Source organism: Silene latifolia, chromosome 1 (genome assembly GCF_048544455.1).
Source record: "Silene latifolia isolate original U9 population chromosome 1, ASM4854445v1, whole genome shotgun sequence".
Lineage (NCBI taxonomy): Eukaryota > Viridiplantae > Streptophyta > Magnoliopsida > Caryophyllales > Caryophyllaceae > Silene > Silene latifolia.
The window spans coordinates 10,714,528-10,729,443 of NC_133526.1; the positions used below are offsets into that span (position 1 = coordinate 10,714,528).

Consider the following 14,916-nt stretch of genomic DNA (forward strand, 5'->3'; position numbering starts at 1 on the left):
GTGGTGGTTGGATGGTGTAGGAGAACATAGGTGGTTATTGTTATTCCTTCTCTTGAGTAACCAAATAGGATTAAAGATTCAGGGTAATACAATTCATTTTCCCTCTTTCACTTTCTTGCAACCATTGCACTTCCGTTTTCATACCAAATGCCCCCTTAGTAACGAACATGGGAATATAGATGAGACTAGGTTTTTAAATCATGGACACAGTACAACCACTTGGTGACCGAAAATATCAAGGCGAAACTAGTTGATTGGAACGATAACATACTCGAAACTTAATACTTCCTCCATTCGACTCCAAACTACCATATTTCTATTTCAATCCATTCAACTCCAAACTACCACTTTCCTAAAAAAGCAAAACAAATGACCTTTCTATCCTAATTGCTTTATCTTATTTACAAAAAATGCCATTGATTGGCCCACACTTAATTACACTCAAATCTTCCCCTTTTTCTAATCTGGCCCAATTAACTACACTAACCCAATCCACACTCACTAATCCTTCCCTCCATATTTTTCTAACCCAACCCACCTATACCCCCCTTAAATCGTTCAAAATTGAAATCCCCAAACCAACCCACTCCATCAGCCCAACTACCCTCTTTAACTCTCTAGAATCCTCTCATTACTCCCTCATTCAATCCCAGAAACCCTAGATCTCCCAACTACCCCTCCATAACTCTCTAGAATCCTCTCTTTCTGTCTCCCTTATTCCGCCTCCTTCACTCTCTCAGAAACCCTAGATCTCCCTTGTTCCGTCTTCATTTCTCTTCTTTAATCTCCCTTATTTCCTAAATTTTCTTCAACTATCTCACTTATTAACATCATGAAACCTCCTCATCCAAACTGTGGTAATGATTGTATACACTGTGTCTTTTATCGTTATCGTGTTGGGTTAGTAGACGATGAACGCGATGATGATTTTGATGAATCTGCTCCTGAATCGCCTCCTCCAAACCATATCGTTCCTGATTCGCTAGATCCTGATGATTTGGGGACTGTAGTTGAAGAGACGGAGTTCGATGATGGTAGTGTTTGCATGCCAAAGTCCCCTGAGAACGTCGGTCTTTCAAAGTTGCCTGAAACGCCTGAGAAAACCTCTTTACTCGAAGTGGGTGGTGGATCTGGAGAGTCTGAAAGTCCTTGCACAAAGTACGTTAAACGGTATTTGAAGCGGATGGGGGACAAGCGTCCTAAAACGCCTGAGAAAACAACCGAGTATGTTGAAAAAGCGGTGGTTGATCCTCCGTCACCAATGACTGTGAAATTCAATGCGTTTGTTGCTAGACAGTTGTCTAAGCGATAATTACTTCAAGGTGTTGGTATATTTTCTGTCTCCTAAACTTTTTTTTTTTGTATTTTTAATTTATTTATTCGTATATTAATGCTGGGTTAACTGCTGTTAGGAGAATATTTGTATGGATATTTTTATGCTTTTTTTGTATGCTTTTTTGTATGCTTTTAACTTCTGATAATGATTTTTGTATGCTTTTAACTTCTGATAATGATTTTTGTATGCATGGTTAACTGCTTTGTAACTGAACTGTTAATGTTTGATCTGTCTGGTTTGATCTGTCTGGTTTGATCTGTTTGGTCAATGCGATAATGAAATCGAACTTAAATGATTCAATGCTCGTCCGATTTAATTTTAAATCATGCCATGTGTAATGTCGTCTGTCTGCAGTGTTAATGAAACTGAACTTAAAGTTTTTCAGCAATTCAAATTGTTTGGTCTGTCTGATAATTAAAACTGAACTGAAATGATTCAATGCTCTGGTCTGGTTTAATTTCGTCTGTCTGTCTGATGTAATGTCGTCTGTCTGCAGTGTTAATAAACTGAACTTAAAGTTTTTCAGCAATTCAAATTGTTGGGTATGTTTTGTCTGAACTATTTGCCTGAAATGAATAACATGAACTGAAACTTCAACTGAAACTGTAAACCTTGAATAAAAATTGAAAATCAGAAATGTAAACCTGCTGTCTGGTTTGTGCAGTGTTAATGAAGTGTTTGGTCTGGTTTATCCAACTGTTTTTGCACAAATGAATAACATGAACTCAAACTTCAACTGGCAATCAAATCGTCAATGATGAAAATCCTTAATGGTTTGAGAGCTTTTAGGTTATTGCTACAGTTAAATGTTAAGTGGCCACTATGTTTAAGTAAACAAGCCACCACATGGTCTACCAATGAATGAGTGTGTGTGCCTTTCCATTTCAAATACAGTTATTGATTCTCTATGATGACTATTCCTTAATGGTTTGAGAGCTAAGTTTATTGTTGCCTTAATCAATTCTGTTTTGTATAGAAAGCATGGTCTATCTTCATTGTGTGTGTGTAGGAGGCTTTTTTACTTTACAAAACTCAATGATGAGGCCATTTAGAGCCTGAGAGTTTTGTGCTCAATGATGATACTTTGAGAGCAAGTGCTTGTATAGTTGAATGGAGGAAGTATATGTATAGGTATCTGGCCATTAAATTAAAGTATTTAAGCCACCACATGGTATACAAATGAATGGGTGTGTGTGTTCATCTATTTCAATTACAGTTTGAGAACTCTTCATTGACTACTAAATTCCTTGGTAACATTCCAATAGCAGCTAGATGACCTTTCCCCATGTGTGGGAGTGCAAAATCATTATGCCCCTTACGCATCATAATTTCAATCATCACTGCTTGTAATGATAAGAATATGTTGTTGAGTTTGGTAGGACTGTAATCTACGAATGCTTGCATAACTTCATTAACTAGTTCATCAACTGTTTTGTATGCACTAGATGATTGCAATGACTGTAATGCCTTGAAATATCCTAGATCATTACGATTTAAATCGGAGAGTTTGGGGTTGGAAAACTAATTCAATGTGAAAACCATCCGAGTTTGCGGCGACCATAAAGTCGGGTCGTTATTCTTGATATGTGGCCTTGCATTGTCTTATTGAATGTAAATATGCTTGCTTAAATAGTCCGCCACACACTCTTAATTCTTTGGTATAACTTGATGAATTAGACAATCTTTGACAACTTGTTTTGTGATTGAGTCAATGGGCTTAGTTTCCATTGTCCCCCTTGGCCTTTGTTTATCTTTGTTCCTTCTGTCTTTGGTACTTCATGTTTAAATGGAAACATGCCAATTTTTCCATCAAATATTAACTCCCCATCTGCTCCATATATTGGCCTACTAACTGCACACATGAACATGACCTTTGTAAGAAATCTTTTTGACTGGCAGCTCCTATATGGAGGCTCCTCCCCTTCCACAATATACACACTTTCATTGTCCGGGGTTATGAAAAACCACTTCTCATCCATGTGGATAGTGTTGTTCATCTCATCAAATATTATTTCAGTGAATGGTATTGAATTTAGATCAAGAAATTCTTGCACTTGTGCTTTAACCACCAATGACTTGAGTGAATGCAGTAGCCTTTGTTCTTTGTGTAAGTCACTGAGTTTGGGATGTAATGGACTTGAATGATGCTTAAGTAAACCTTCATTCACCCATGATTGGATATTTCAATCAAACTCCACGATTTTTAGAAACCCTCTCTATGGTGTTTCTTTTAGAACTGTGTAGTGACTTGATATGCTCAATGTCTGGTAGTATCCTTTTCCTATTTTTATTGCCTATTCTTCCACTTTTGACATCAAGTTTATCTCCTACTAACCTTGGTTTTTTTGCAAGTTTCCAGATGTTTGAGATGCTTTTATCACTCAAACAAAACCTTTCTGCTGCCTCTCTGATAGCACCAAATGGCAGCTTCCCATCATTACTTTTTTGAAGAAGGTAGATAGCAACTTGACCCTCAAATCCTCAGACATACACTTGTGCACCATGGCTGTGAAGATGTAGTTTCTGAAAATGGTTGTGTAATTTGTAGAACTAAAGCCGTGTAATTATTTTTATAACTTCAGCACTTTTTTTTTTTTGGATTCTTGTAATTTATGGACTTGTAAAGTTCATTTTTGTTTCTTTGTTATTGAATGACCAACTTAAGTAAGTTTAGAACAAACATGGAAGGTGTTAAACAGCTAATTTGAGCTGACATATTTTGGGAGGAAAATAAAGTCCCACTTGTTTTGGTGGGGTTTTTAAAGTATTGAAAAATTTGGTGAAATTTTTGGTGGGAAATTTAGAGCCTAATTAGTTTACTAAACCAGATTACTTTATGGACAACTTTTTCTTTCTTCCCATTTCCCATAGTACTTTTAACATTTCTTTATAAATTCCTAAAAACTTGTGCAAAGTGTACTATGGTAGTTTGGAGTTGAATGGAGGAAGTATATCATGTGAACTTCTTTCGAGTCCATTTTTGAAATAATGGTCAAAAATAAAATATTTGTCGTTTTGGGTCGGTTTTGAAAATATTTGTCAAAATGGTGTCCACGTAAGCTCGGGATTTCTAGACCTGAAACACGCCACTACTAATGGCGTGTTTTGTGAAGGAAACATTTTTTTTCCTCAACTGACTGAACTTTAAAAAAATAAAAAATTAAATTAAATAAGACACGCCATTAGGGGTGGCGTGTTTCCCCTCCGAAACCCGCCATTCCCAATGACGTGTTTGTTTTAGTCCATTTTTTAATGAAGTTTCTTCCGTACTCAATATAAACACGCCATTGGTAGTGGCGTGTTTTAGGTCCAGAAATCCCGAGCCTACGTGGACACCATTTTGACAAATATTTTCAAAATCGACCCAAAACGATAAATATTTTATTTTTGACCATTATTTCAAAAATGGATTCACTTCTTTCAAGACAATACAACTTTATGGTCGACTATGAACCTAATTGAAGGGATAGATACACCTCAAACTTACGATTACAAGGGACATCACTTAGGTGACATTATTTTGAGAATGCACAGATTTGCAATCAAAATTTCCAAAAAAATTACAAGCTTATGACCGACTATAACGCCGTAATTGAAGAAACTGTACAACCGCAAATGGCATCATAAGAAAATCCATTTGACGGCGCTTAAAAAAACTAGGAACTACAAGATGGAACAAACCAGCTTTGATGTAGCGAAGGCAATTGCTTCGTCTTTTGGGCTCAAGGAATTGTTTGAAGCTCCTCTATTACCTATACTGCCTTTGTAAATATAAAGGTATCCTCCATTAAATTTGGGATCAAACACCAAAGAGTGGTTTGAAAGTTCCCACGAAGGAGTAAGCAAGAGCGCCTGTAAAAATGTAGCTGTCTACTCTGTCTAATATTCCACCTGCATATATTTTTACGTCACAAACGACACTGAAACCAAAGAAGTGACATAAAAAATTCTATACATCTTAGATATTCCGCACTAACTTAGTTTAAGGGTGTGGGGCTCACCGAGATGCTGAGAGCCCGTTGCAGGAAGGCGAAACCACACCCTTGTGCTGTTGCACTAGAGGCACATTAACTTCGCGACTAATTATACCCCTCCCCCCCTTTTTTTCCCCAATATCAGTGTGCAACAATATAATTTTTTGTATTTTTTACCGAGTAATAACTAGGGAGTGGCAAAAGGGTATATTTAGATGCAAAGAAAAAAATGAACGCAATAGTGTGGCTCTCTTAGTTTCTAAGATGGCTGAGCCAATTCTTGCAGTATTTCCTCTTCAATTCCTCTTTTCCAATAAATTATTACTTCCCTCACTCCACCCTAGTAAATAGCTACCCAATAAACAGGTCAAAAATAGATTATTTAATGTAAGAGAAGGGGAAAAAAAAAAAGTCTATCTCCCAACAGTGTTTTGCCTCCAAAAAGTCACTGGATAGGATATGTAGGGCATGCGCATTGAAACTAATCAGCTGCATTACAGGATTCAGGAGGGTTTGAGAAACTCTAACAAACATGGAGCTAAGGGGCATACAAGAAATGACCAAATAATCCAAGAAGCTTCAGTCACATAACAATGTGCCAAATTTATGTCTTACCATGCCCGGGTATAAGAGAACCTGAATCCTTAACGCCAGCATCACGTTTTATCATCGACTCAATAAGGTCGCCGAAAAGAGAGCCAAAGAAATTGAGAAACCCGAACGCAACTGAACTGCAATAATGGAAAAATGATGTTAAAAGCTAAAGTAAGACAATAAATTTGTGTTGAATTATTACCCAGGTCATCACATATAATTTTAAAAAATGGTCATAACAAGAGTAATGATATTATGTAACCAAAAAGAAATATAGAAGATGCATCGTAAAAAAAGAAGAATTATAGAAGATATAAACAGAAAAACGTACCTGAACAAAGATTTTGGCCAGCAAAAGATTTTCGATAAGATGAAAGAAGTGGCCACACATCCAGCCAGCCCAATGACAGCTCCTTCCCAAGTCTTTTTTGGGCTAATATTAGTAAGTGGTGTTCGGCCAAATGCCTGATTAACGTACAAATAATATTAGGTTGACATACAGAATACACTTTATGTGGCATCTAGCAAGATGTCTACGATGTGGAGCATCAATCAAGAAACACAGCTCAACACATAAATAAGAAGTTTATTCAGAGCATCCATTAGCTATGCTCCTTAAGATCCAGCTCCCTTCTTTTTTGGTTTTCTGTTGTTGGCGGTATGAAGTGGATGAGAGTAACAAGTTCTTCAGGAGGTGAAAAAAGCCTTGAGACTGTATTTACAAGAATAGTAGAAAATGGAGGGACCATAAAAGGTAGCATATACGTATTCAGATCTTAGTTTAACAAAACACGCCTTGGCCACCCACTCACGCCTAAGCAAAAATGCCCCAGGGAGTCTGAGGCACGTCTTGTAAATAAGGTAGACCTAACAAGACACAACTATTATTTGATTTCCATTATTTCTATCTAGTTAGTTTATCATTCCCCTGACTTCATCCAATTATATCCCCAAATCTTCTTAAAAGCTGTTGTTTAAAAAAAGGATGTCTATCAAGATGGTAAAGAGTTTTTGAAAGTACCATCTCCTATGTGGCCAGCCAACATTTAGCTATGAACGGAATGGAACAAAAACAACTAGAAGAAAATATCTTCAAAACTAGAATAGGAAAAGAATCTATGATAAAAATTTAAAAGCACATGACAAGTAGAAGAGGTACTTTGCACTTTTTCATTGGTCGCAAACTTGCAACTAAAAGTCATCTCATCACTTAGAAGAGTTAGAACCAAAGAACAAACACACGACCATCGTAAATCTTAAGAGATAACAGGAGAAATACGAGAGTATTGACGCAAGCATTATGTGTGTACTGACACAAGCAGACCTGTCACAACTCACAAATATGATTGTACAGAGACCCAACCAGCAAATTAGTAACAACGCTGAAAATTATCATCTTGTGTGGTCAGAGATGAATTCATTTCGATTCTCTATATAAGGAATGGAAAATTGCATGTAGATGTTGCTCACAAAATAAAAGTAGCAAAGTAGCTTTGCTAAAGCGGGAAGTGACACAGGGTTTAATGTGGTCGTGGAATGCATATGAAAATTAGTTTCACGTGGGTTGTACAAGCATCCGCTGCTATTTCCCATCAAAGGTCAAGCAATGGTCCTCCCTAAAGAAAACTGCATGTGCAATCTTGGAGCGAGAGTTCCATTGGAACAAAATAACAGAGAAGCCAAGAAGGTGGCCATAAAAGCACAACACTAAACAAATTTTGTCTCCTTATTCCTACCTAGCCTGGCGTCAATAGAAATATGTAATCTTCGGTAAAGTATATACCTTCCTCTGTCACTATGTCCACAAGTCAATTTTCAACTCTTTTATGTAGGTCCTCTTTTTCATTCACCGCTTTAAAAAGGAGTCTAGAATTCTCACCGTCCAATCGTCCATTGCACACTAATATTCTTTCCTTTTTCTCTTTGTTTTTGAAGAGAACTCTGGTTTTCACTTTGTTTTTCCCCTAATTGGTAGCTGTTGTTATTGTTGTTGGAGTAATAGAGCAATATTATGAACTATAAACAACCAAACACAATGAAAGGTTGAATCATTAAAAAAAAACATTTACCTTTCCCCCAATAAAAGCACATGTATCTGCCGCAATTATGCTACTCACACATATCAAGGTTGCCACAAGGCCAACGGTCCAATGAGTCTGGCCACCAAGAAGAACAGGCCAAAACCTTCCTATTTCTGCAAAACATTGATAAAAACACGCATTGAAGTAGGAGAATACACTCAGTTTATGCCTCTAACGAGACAGAAAATCTCACACAACTAAAGTGACACCATCAAGCAGATGCAGGAGACAGTGATACGCAAGTTGTTAGTAGCACTTTGTGCACCGAGCTAAAGCATTTAGCCATATATATCTCACAACTAAGTAGGTAAGTAATTTGTAATATACCCATCTTCGTTTGATTGTCAAAATATTTTCAACCAAACTTCATTGTGTGTAAGTTAATTTTATGCTGCAAGATGGTAAGGTAAAGAGCAAATCAATCAGGAGATATTTAAGACTAGAACAGGGGATATTTCAGGTAAAGAGCAATCAATCAGGTGGGATATTGTTTCTCAATTTCATTTCAATGGAATGATTTTTTTCTTAGATAAACCCTATACAGCATGTCAAAGAATAATCAAAGTCAACCAGAACAAACACTGTAAAACCATATCAACATAAATCACCCACGCCAACATAACTTTGCAAGCACATTTATCAATGTTTAAAATGAGTAAGATATCCATCTCATCAGCTGATCTTGTTAAAAAGACACATCTACATTATGCTCTAAGAGGCCACTTACAGTAAAAAAAGACAAATTAGCACCTCTTTTAAGACCGATTTTCCTTATCAATAGCCTATTACTTCCAAACTTATTGGTATTTGCAGAACTATATAGGTTTTTTACCACAACCCAACAGTACTTTACCCCAATACCTCCAGGGCTCCGCAAATGGCGGGTGGAATGATAGTTCCTCGCCAACAAAGAACATGGTAATCCTTCATCTGACTTAAAGTAAGACAGTCATTTAGGGAACAGACATTTAGAAGAAAATACATAATAGCAAGTTTATAAGAAAAATAAATCCATGAGTATTTGATTAATAAAAAAATCAATTAGTATATACGAAATACAAAAGAATCTCTTAATTTGATCTGTTGGTTAAAAAAAGTTTACTGTACCTGTATTCAACGCTGGCACTGCTAAGCTACATCGAAGCTTGACCCAAAAGCAAGGTAAATAGCCACAGTAAAACAGCCCAAACATTGCACTGCTCAGTTGAGCAAAACGTGGATTCCCTCTCTGTACAAGCAATGCTATGGCAACAACAAAAGCCGCGGATGTCACAGAACTATCAATATGACCAAAATATCTGTCAGCAAAGAAAAAGCGATGAGGAAGAAATTCAACAATTGATTTTTTTTTTCATATATTTCAAATTTTTTATTGGTAAAAGTGCCAAGGAGAAAAGCATGCTGATACTAAGTTACTATCAGTAGTCCAAAATCAGCCAAGACAACTTGCTAGTCGCACCTAATATAAAAGGCGCACCAATACGCTTCGATGCGTTTTGCTAGAAACTGAGTGAGCCCCACGCCTAAGGCGCATGCTTTCTTAAACAGTTAAACTAAGATATGGAATTTCTCAAAGAGCATCCAGTACATATGAACACATGGACTTCAAATTGGAAAGTGGTCTCATGTCCACCGAGGATGATCACCTATTGCACAAACATACAGTAATTTTCCCTTTGAAACACGTTAATAACAAATGCTTATCCACAACTTAACCAAAATGCTCTTTCCCGAACATCTATACTACTGACAACCACTATATTCAGAAAGTTAACTAGTTAAGGCTTGGTTGGCAATTAACCCTTTTCCCCTTAATATATGACTAGCAGTCAGCCAAATTTCTACAAGTCATCATTCATATAACAGTAAGACCGCAGAAAAAGGGAATTTCTAGGAGACTAAGGAAAACAAATTGAGACCAATCTTACAAGGTCCAGATAGGCATAAGGGCACAAATGACAGAACACACTCGCGATACATAACGAGGAGGTGGTGTCATTCCTGAGGCAATTCCACGGCTTCGAACCAACTCAAAGTACTCACGTGAACCAGCAAAAACTGCAGCAGCAACGCCAATTGTGAAAACCCATCCTCCAGCCAAAACAATGCCACCAACTGAAATACCAATGAGAAGTCCAAAGAGAACTCTTTTCTTCAATTGACTTGCTTTATCTTGCACCTCTGAATGTTTGTCCTCCTTTTCCAAGATATACTGACCTTTGTCGGCTTCCTACATTATATCCTCTCAATACTTGCTTGCCACATACATAAAACAAGATCAAACAAAAAGCAGAGTACATTTTTGAAGTGCTGAAACATTTTCATTCAGTTTCACATAAAAATGAACTAGATAGCATTCAAACTAGTGCTAACTTAACATCTTAACCATCAGTATTATCTACTTCAACCATTAACTTGAGAAAATAACTTTATGTGAACTCTACATGCTTTCATGTAAGTCATCCCAAAAGATGTTTTAAAGGATTCTATCAAAAATTGTGGCAGAAACAATAACAAATTAACTTCACCAAGCTTTTGAAGCCCAAATATGTATTTTTAGTCCGCTCTAATATTACACACATAGTTGTGGGAGCCATTGAGGCACCGGGGTAATGTTGTTGTAGTGAGCTTTAAGATTGAACAAATAAAGAATACACAACAACAACAACAACATCGAGCCTTAATCCCAAAATGATTTGGGGTCGGTGACATAAATCATCCTTTCGAACCGTCAAAGGGTGAACGCACACCTCAAAATGCGAATAAAAAAAGGGAAGATGAAAAACAAAAAGGAAGAACGAAAATGTAATGGAAAGTCAAGGTAAACTGAGGGGTTTTAAAATCGAATTCCGTCTTTCTTTTATAAAAACTTAAAATTTAAATCGAGAGAAAAGATTAAAACGATTTTTAAAAACCGAAATAGAGTTAAGGCTCCGGAATGAACCAGGCTCCGGAATGAACCAGGTAAATAAAGAATACACATACATGAAAAATAAAGATTATCTGGTTATTTCTTAAATGTCCCCAACTACTCGGAGCAAATACACATTACAAAATATAAACGTAAAAAAAAATCACATAGCAATAACAAATTGTTACAAAGTATTTACTAGAAACATACACAGAAAAAGCACCAACCTCTTTACTCCGGCCTTCACCAAAACTATCTGGTTCAGCTCTTGCTACAGCCATTATCACTCGATGATTTGGTAAAATACGCTTTGGAACCCGAAAAACCCCATGTGAACTAGCATTTATCAGTCTACTTTGCAACTTGATTTTGGCAGGTGCAAGCTTTAGGCGTTTGGCTGGAAGAGGAGATTGAGAGCATTGACAGTGAGGGCTAATACTAATAGCAAGGGAGGTCAGATTGCCACGTTGTATCCCAACTTCGAAAGCCATAAAGTTACTTATTAAACTTCAAGAAAATGGGGTCTCAGTGTACTTAAATCACTCTTACAGAAAACTTCATCTCCTAATGAATAACGTTCATCGGGGATAATTGTGAGCCTTATCACCTGAAATGGCGAAAATAAGTGTCGATGACAATGATTCCAAAAATAAATCAACATATAGCAAAATACTAAAAGAGCAATGGGAATGGTTTCACAATCAACTCAAGTCTGAGTGTCTGACTACAATCTACCGCTGCCACTTTGGAGTTAACACCAACTTTCAGCTTAGGTGCTTGGACTTTGTTATTCGGACAATCCAAATCAAATTACTACAACAACAACAACATTACCCCAGTGCCTCAATGGCTCCCGCAAATTGCGGGGTAAGGGGGGTCGGATGTACGTAGCCTTACTCTTGTGTTAGCAACACAAAGAGGCTGTTTCCGAATGACCCAAGATGAAAATTGCGTTGAGAACTGCATCGAAGGACCACTACTTCACAAGAGAAAGAAGCGTAGCCACTTTAGTGAGTCATTTTGCTTTATTCCATCATAATCGAGAACCAAAGAGTAATGAATCTTTGGCTCCATTGGAAATATGGATTTCAAATCAAATTACTACATTACAACATAATCAAATTTATTTCCACAACCATGAACCATGAACATTTTTTTCACACGGGCTTCTTTAACAAGCAAAATTCCTTCCATCCCATTTTTATCGTCTCCTTGTCACTTTTGGTTGTTCCTAAATAAATTGTCTCCTGTCTAAGTTAGTAAGAAAAAGATGGTGAACAATATTGCCCTAGTTAACTAAGTATACTACTGTTTCATCCCAATTACATTTCCTCATTTACAAGCGACGCGTAAACATGTTATTTCATCACTTTTTCAAATCAAACATTTAGCCAAACTGGTTACAATAAAAAGTGGAATAGCGGGAGTATTAAAGTTCGTCAATTCGACAATTCAAATCAAATTACTACCATATAACATGATCAAATTCATAACTTTTGCTAACGACATCGAATTTGAAACTACTATATACTCAAGTTTATCAATTAGACTATTTAAATCAAACTAGTATCATAAAACAGGATCAAATACATCTCCACCCCTAAATCAAATTTCATTTTATTTTTACAAAATCAGATACCCTAATCACAGGTAAATCCGCAATGAAGTATTGATTCTCAATGGAGTAAAATAGCCACAATTGTGAGTTAATAAATCAAAATGAGTACTAAATTGAAGGCGAAAGAGAAGATGTTATGTAAATTGAAGTGATAATAAGAGAGAATAAGGAATTACCAGGTGATGAAATGCAGTATTTGGGGATCTATATCTATTGTTCTTCAATTTGTCATCAATTTTTTTTCTAGGGTTTATAGTGTTATTTGTCCTGCCATTTTTTTGGATAATGAGAGACCCCTATTACTTACCGTTAATCGGAGCTATTTCATAGTATTTTACTGGAGTTTAGTTACTACGTTCGTTTGGGTTTAATTTAGTTCAGGTCTAATATGAGACTAGTTTTATACCCGTGCAAAAAAATGCACGGACTGCTTTTGAGAATACGAAATATGTTGCCAAATTAACGGTATGTATGTAATTAGACATTTAAATGTCATCTTTTAAACTAATACTCCCTCCTATTCTAAATAACTCTCCCTATTTCCTTTTTCGTCTATTCACAATACTCTCCCTATTTCCTTATTTGGCATACATTTATATTTATTTTAATCACCTCACCCCACAACAATACCCCACAATACTCATACTTTATCTTATTTTAATCACTTTACCCCACAACAATCCTTATTTTAATCACCTTACCCCTACAATAATACTTATTTTAATCACACAATACCTTTTCCCTCTCCAATCTCCTACCCCACTCCAATACTTTATCATATAATACTCTCCTCCCTTAATTCCCGTGCCCTCCATAAAAGGGGAGAGTTATGTAGAATAGGAGGGAGTACTACCTAACTAGTGTAGTTAAAAATGTCTTTATATAAAGACTGATTTTTTAGATTCATTTTATAAAGAGATATTATCAATTAAATTATTTACATAAATGAAGTATACTTTTAATTTAATGTTATAAATCTACTAAATATAATATTAATAAGAGATTGAAAAAAAAAAGTTTACTACCATAAGAAGAAATTTTAAGTTAAGTTGTTTTTTCACTAATTAAAAATAATACAATAATTTTATACCATTACATGCAACTAATTTATGACACTAATAATACAATTATTAAGTTAGTTGTATAATTTTATTAAAAAACGTATTGACCTTAAAACGAAAACCAGTAACTAAGACAAAAATATACATAATAAATAACTGATGATTTCTTACAAAAGAGGCAATATATAAATATAATATAAATTTAAATTTATACGAAATCAAGTTCACTCATCTAGCTTATAATATGACATGTAGAGTCCAAAATTATGGGCTATTAATAACTTTTATTTTGATAGATGAGAAAGAAAAAGTGGGCTACGTATAGGGTCCACAATTTACAATCCATCAAATCTTATTGTATTAGTAGTATCCAGAAAAATAGGCCCAATTAAGAAAAAGTTTCTTTAGGCGGGAAAACTAAGAGAATTTTTATTCTCTTAGTAGTAGGGGGGATTTATTTGGCTAGCAAGATAAACCTTATATCTATACCCTTTAAAAAGTCCCATGTCCAGCTACTGTTCCTGCAATAAATCTACATAAGTCTATAGGAAAAAACGCTGAGTGAGATATTATTGTTAATATTGTTAATAAGCCATGTTACAACAAATTAACAACATGGTTGAACAAAATAGTCAAATTTTCCAATTCGATTCAATGTCCTATTCAAAAAAATTGATATTTGTTCTAGAAAAGAATTTCGAGTCGAATATCCACTTTGTTGCTGAAATCGGATTAGATACACATCTATTTTCCTAATTTTGGATATCCAACTTCAATTGGTATATCCTTTTTTTTGGGTACGCACTTTAATTAATATCTCTTAAGACGGATATATCTGTTTTACAAATTTATACGGTTACGTATTAGCCCATTTGGAAAGATAGGACAATTATTTTGCTAGTTTTTAGAAACTTTTTTTTTTATCTGCCATTAACCCGTCTTAAAGTTAAGACGGATATATATCCGTCTTTACTAATAACTTGTGATCCAACCTTTGGGCTATGTTAAGTTTTTTTCTATTGAAGCGTATGGGCCTACTATGCCTTAGAGCATGTACTATAGAGAGGAGCTTTTGATCCTCTTAATTTTCTTCTCCCCTTCTATTTTTTTGACACCTCATTCACTTTTTAGCCACCTCATTTCCCACTATCTTCATCCTCTTCCTCTATATTTTTCTTATATTTTTGCACAATAGAGAGGAAAGCTTCCTCTTCCTCTTATATTAATCACTACACTCTAATTTTCAATTTTTTTTAAAAAATATAAGAAAATAATAATATATGACAATATTGATTGGTTGAATGGCACAAGGGCCAAGATACAACTTCCTCTAAAATTAGA

At 35.6% G+C, this 14,916-nt stretch overlaps 2 protein-coding genes across 2 annotated transcripts; one reads left to right on the forward strand and one right to left on the reverse strand.

The window, feature by feature from the left end:
- The first annotated feature begins 409 nt into the window (after positions 1-409).
- Positions 410-4,056, forward strand: LOC141649889 (uncharacterized). The gene is made up of 2 exons (XM_074458576.1): positions 410-1,322; positions 3,696-4,056. The coding sequence occupies exon 1, from the start codon at positions 833-835 to the stop codon at positions 1,310-1,312; it is 480 nt and encodes a 159-aa protein (XP_074314677.1). The 5' UTR covers positions 410-832; the 3' UTR covers positions 1,313-1,322; positions 3,696-4,056.
- A 643-nt stretch (positions 4,057-4,699) lies between these two features.
- On the reverse strand, positions 4,700-12,866 carry LOC141598326 (phosphatidate cytidylyltransferase 4, chloroplastic-like). Its single transcript, XM_074418122.1, has 8 exons — positions 12,691-12,866; positions 11,124-11,503; positions 9,914-10,215; positions 9,093-9,283; positions 7,974-8,098; positions 6,236-6,369; positions 5,926-6,041; positions 4,700-5,227 (listed from the first exon to the last, which is right to left on the reverse strand). Exons 2-8 carry the CDS (start codon positions 11,385-11,387, stop codon positions 5,136-5,138), a joined length of 1,224 nt encoding a protein of 407 aa, XP_074274223.1. The 5' UTR covers positions 11,388-11,503; positions 12,691-12,866; the 3' UTR covers positions 4,700-5,135.
- Between the last annotated feature and the right edge of the window lie 2,050 nt (positions 12,867-14,916).

What these genes read in the sequence shown, in the direction of transcription:
- LOC141649889 (XM_074458576.1), top strand. Translation starts at nt 833, where the DNA reads ATGAAACCTCCTCATCCAAACTGTGGTAATGATTGTATACACTGTGTC.
- LOC141598326 (XM_074418122.1), bottom strand. Translation starts at nt 11,387, where the DNA reads ATGGCTTTCGAAGTTGGGATACAACGTGGCAATCTGACCTCCCTTGCT. An exon ending in GTGCTTTTATTGGGGGAAAG is followed by an intron (nt 6,370 to 7,973) that starts GTAAATGTTTTT and finishes TACGTTAATCAG; the next exon opens with GCATTTGGCCGAACACCACT. An exon ending in TTCTCTTATACCCGGGCATG is followed by an intron (nt 5,228 to 5,925) that starts GTAAGACATAAA and finishes AAATATATGCAG; the next exon opens with GTGGAATATTAGACAGAGTA.